The sequence below is a fragment of the Anneissia japonica genome, unplaced genomic scaffold (genome assembly GCF_011630105.1).
Source record: "Anneissia japonica isolate Jap-2015-1 unplaced genomic scaffold, ASM1163010v1 scaffold19324_len49073_cov133, whole genome shotgun sequence".
Lineage (NCBI taxonomy): Eukaryota > Metazoa > Echinodermata > Crinoidea > Comatulida > Comatulidae > Anneissia > Anneissia japonica.
The window spans coordinates 14,290-18,650 of NW_022745830.1; the positions used below are offsets into that span (position 1 = coordinate 14,290).

At 35.5% G+C, this 4,361-nt stretch overlaps 1 protein-coding gene across 1 annotated transcript in view; it reads left to right on the plus strand.

Annotated features, from left to right (window-relative positions):
* LOC117120036 overlaps positions 1-4,361 on the plus strand; it is an 11,854-nt gene that overhangs the window by 4,331 nt on the left and 3,162 nt on the right. Inside the window, exons 2-6 of the mRNA XM_033265034.1 lie at positions 1,463-1,630; positions 1,913-2,212; positions 3,279-3,362; positions 3,528-3,744; positions 3,983-4,087. Of these exons, the coding sequence (XP_033120925.1) occupies positions 1,463-1,630; positions 1,913-2,212; positions 3,279-3,362; positions 3,528-3,744; positions 3,983-4,087 (874 nt within the window). The remainder of the gene's footprint in view (positions 1-1,462; positions 1,631-1,912; positions 2,213-3,278; positions 3,363-3,527; positions 3,745-3,982; positions 4,088-4,361) is intronic.

A 4,361-nucleotide genomic window follows, 5' to 3' on the forward strand; every position in this document is an offset into this window, starting at 1 on the left:
GTATATATATATGTATATTTATATTTATATAAGAAGTCAAACAAAAAAGCTCTATCTGTTTCAAAATAAAAATGTTCTATATCATAATATATTGTATTATTAAATAAGTAATTTGAAATTAATTTGCCCAAGGTAGCAAGCTTGAGCATATAGCATTATAATTGATTGCTGTGTTTTCTATCGTAAACTGATCTTAGATTAAAAGTAATAACATAGCAATTATTTACTACCCTAAAATTATTTTAGTAAATGATAACTTACAAACTACTGTATTACTGTATATGTATATGCACTTTGTAACTCGCAACTCGCATTTTGTGACTCGCAACTCGCATTTTGTGACTCGCAACTCGCATTTTGTAACTCGCATTTTGTGACTCGCAAAACTCGCATTTTGTGACTCGCAACTCGCATTTTGTGACTCGCAACTCGCATTTTGTGACTCGCAACTCGCATTTTGTGACTCGCAACTCGCATTTTGTGACTCGCAACTCGCATTTTGTAACTCGCAACTCGCATTTTGTGACTCGCAACTCGCATTTTGTGACTCGCAACTCGCAACTTGCAGAAAAGAAACCCTCCCATTTTCCATGGTCACGGTGATGTCCAGAAAATCTACACTGCTTGTGGATTTGTTAGCAGTGAATTTGGTTGTGGGATGAGCCGAATTAATATTCAATAGGAACGTATCCAAACTATCTTCACCATGGGTCCAGATCATGAAGATATCATCAATGTAACGAAACCAAACATCTGATTTCTTGAGCTGTAGGGACAGGAAATTGGCCTCAAATTGTCCCATAAATAAGTTAGCAAAAGATGGAGCCATTTTAGTGCCCATCGCTGTTACATGAATTTGTAGGTAATGACCGTCGCCGAAAACAAAGTTATTATTAGTCAGAATCAGCATGATAATTTCACGTAGATGTGATTTAGATGGGGTTTTGCCCCGAATTTGTTTGTAATTTGAAATGCACGCATTAACACCTTCTTCATGAGGGATATTAGTATATAATGACGAAACATCAAGTGTAGCCAGAACAGTATTATTAGGTAAATTTGAAATTTGGTTAATTTTGCGGATAAAGTCCGTGGAGTCCTGAATGTACGAGGGGAGAGCAACAACATATGGTCTCAATAAATCATCCACATATTCAGAGATTTTTTTCTGTAGCAGTACCGTTGCCCGAAATGATGGATCTGCCAGGATGGCCTGCTTTGTGGATTTTGGGTAGGACATAGAAACGTCCTGGTGCTGGATCGACCTGGATGAGATGGGGTCCAATTTCGGGATCGATGGAACCTTTTTTAACCATCTTAAATACAGATTTTTTCACTTCCTTAGAAATTTCCGGAGTGGGGTCCTCTGTGAGCTTCCGATAGTGAAGAGAATTGTTTAGTTGTCTTAAGGACTCCTCTAGAATTTAATGTCCATATGTTAGTTTGTTTTATCTTCATGTAGATTCCAGTGATGGTAAAGTATTGGCGTAAATTGGATAAAGAAGGGATTCTTGAGGAATGTCTAGTACGTTATTTATGGAAAAATGAACTTACTGGCAGTCACGATCACAATGACGTCTTTGAAGACTGCATTGAACTCATGAAGACATTTGGGCTTCTCTTTGAAAAGGTAGGTTATTGCTAGGGTTATTGCAAGTACAGACAACCAGTTATGTTTACTTACTAGATATGTGATAAACCGTCGTAGGCCCGAGCCTCTATATACCTATCAGGCTGTAAATTTTTGATTATATGGATGTTCTATTATATAATTAAATTTAGTATTTTTTATATATTTTGGTGGGAAAATACTATTGGTTTGTAGAAGTTGGGAGGTGACTAAATTATAATGTACATTTTCCACCTCCCATTGATTGATGTAAATTGTTTTTTTCATTGTTTATAAATAAAGAATGCACCAGAAGAGGACACTCGACTTTTTGTCGTGCCTTCCCGGATGAAGACCATGCCTAATAATAGATTGGAGATTAAGAAAGACAATGAGCAGACAGTATCCATCTATGTGACGCCTAAAGACTTTCTTCCCGACGCCGTCTACGATGTCTTGGTCGTTAGATTTGTAAGCCTGAGTCAGGATAGAGGTTGCCGTGGTGACCCTAAATTGTTTCAGAATAAGGCTGAAATTATATTCGATGATAAGCATTGTGTGAGACTAGGTCGGATTTTCATTGACAACAAACAGTCTTTGAAAGTAAGTATGTCTTTTGTTTTTAAAATGTGTACTTCTAGAAAAAAAAAATAAAGATTTTAGTCCTGTTCAGCTTGGGCAACAAGAAATTAATATTTTGCCTAAAAACATACCTTTTTTCAATATTCAGTGTTGTTAAACATGTCTACTATTAAATTATATATTTGTTAGGCCTTTTGCTGTTTTTGTTCATACCTTTACAATATAGAAATAAATTAAATTACAGTATATTTCGACCATTTTTAAACAAATATTTATATGAACTAAAATGAGCAAAGTAAAATAATTCCGCAGAAGATGGTGGACAAATGGACAATGAATCTCTTGTGAGTCCATCTAATACCCCTTTTACACTGCAAGAAAAATTTTGAACATTACCCAGGATTTTCCAATACCCGGGTTAAAATCTCTCAAGTTGTGGTTAGTGTAAACGTCAAAAAGTCCGACTCGGGTTGCTAAACATTCCAGGATGGACGTGCAGGACGCATTCAGCGTAGGACAACCCGGGTGCATTCTGAAGTCGCCAGTGTAAACAGCACCAAATTTGATTTCGGAATTAGGCCTTACCTTGGTGCCTACTGCAGCTATGGTCATGTAGTCCTAAACTTTGCTAACAACGGGCTAGGCCTAGACTCTTTTCAAATTAAACCATCTACGCGCCAGTATAGACTTGATATCAAAACTGCTGATTTTAATTTGCATAATTTAAAAAAAATTTGCAGGTGCATTTCTTCAATATTGACAATAATTCTGGCTTTGTGATGACGAGGAACTTGAGCAAAGTGATGATCTTCATCGCAACAAAAATTGAGTGCGTTATTTGAACCCGAGTTTGTTGCCGGTGTAAAATAAGAGCAACTCGGGATCAACCAGGACTTTTTCATTCGATGTAAATGCGAAATGCACCCGGGATCACCCCGGAATTAACACGAGTTTATTATGCCCTTGGCAGTGTATTAAAGGGGAAGGGGAGTCACTCCAATTTATAGATATTACAAAATATTTTAAATTTAGGTACAAGAAAGTAAATAATTTTTTTTTTGTGAAATATATTACTTGTAATCTGCAGCTTGAAATATCACGGATGAAAGAGCGAGATGAACAATGTGTGGACAAGCCAACGTGCAAGCCGCATCCCAGCGTATGTACAGAGGTAATGACGTCATTAACTGTTTGGTCATGTTGATTATATTTTAGATTTAATACCAAATGTCCCCCGTCCCCCATCAATCGATGCCCATAGATTTAATACCAAATGGCTAACCATCATATTATAAAATATGAAATATTAAAATGTTATTCTATTTCTTTGTTACAGGTTTTGAACATGTTAAAACAAAACCTAGATGAGGTATATCCGTCTAAGAAAGTTGTTGGCTATTCTCTGAACATACTTTGCTTTGTCTGCGTGAACCCAGAGACACCACACTTTCAAGAACTTGAGTACTGCTTAAAGAACGAGTATATAAATTGTGATAAAACAGGAGAACTTATTGTAATGCCAACAGCTAAAGTACAGAATCTATTTGTGGCAGGTATGCGATTTGTTTTCATTTATTTTGAAATTATTAAAAACAAGTACTGTACGGAAACTGATGAGAATGAAAAACAACAAAATTTCAGGATAACATCTTAAACATTTTTTTTGCTTGTTTCTGAGGAGACCTTGTTTATGGGGTTGATGTTATTGAAATAATAGTTCATAAAAATATTGTTTTAATGGTAGAAATCTGTATTCAGGTAGAGGAACAATAGTAAAATTTCATTTTACAGATTCGCCTGTTGATAACAAAAGAAAAATATCGGACTCAGACCAACTTGTAGTGAAAAAGTTCAAGACCTGTAATACAACAGACGGAGAAAAAGGAAGTGCAGAAGGTATGCTAGTGTTTTAAAATGATTAATAAATTAGTATATTTGATTTAATTTATGTTTTAATTTAAATAGTAAATCAGAAACAATCTTCAAAGAAGAATTTCTATTCATTCCAATATTTGTTACCGGTACAAACTCTCATTGGAAATTAATTATCTACTCACTTAATTCAAGTCCGTCTTATTTTATTTAGTTTATGGATTTTTCTGTTGTTTTGCCCTCCACGGCTCTAACAACTGTATACCGTCGAGAAATCAAGGGCACTCGCAGATTACTC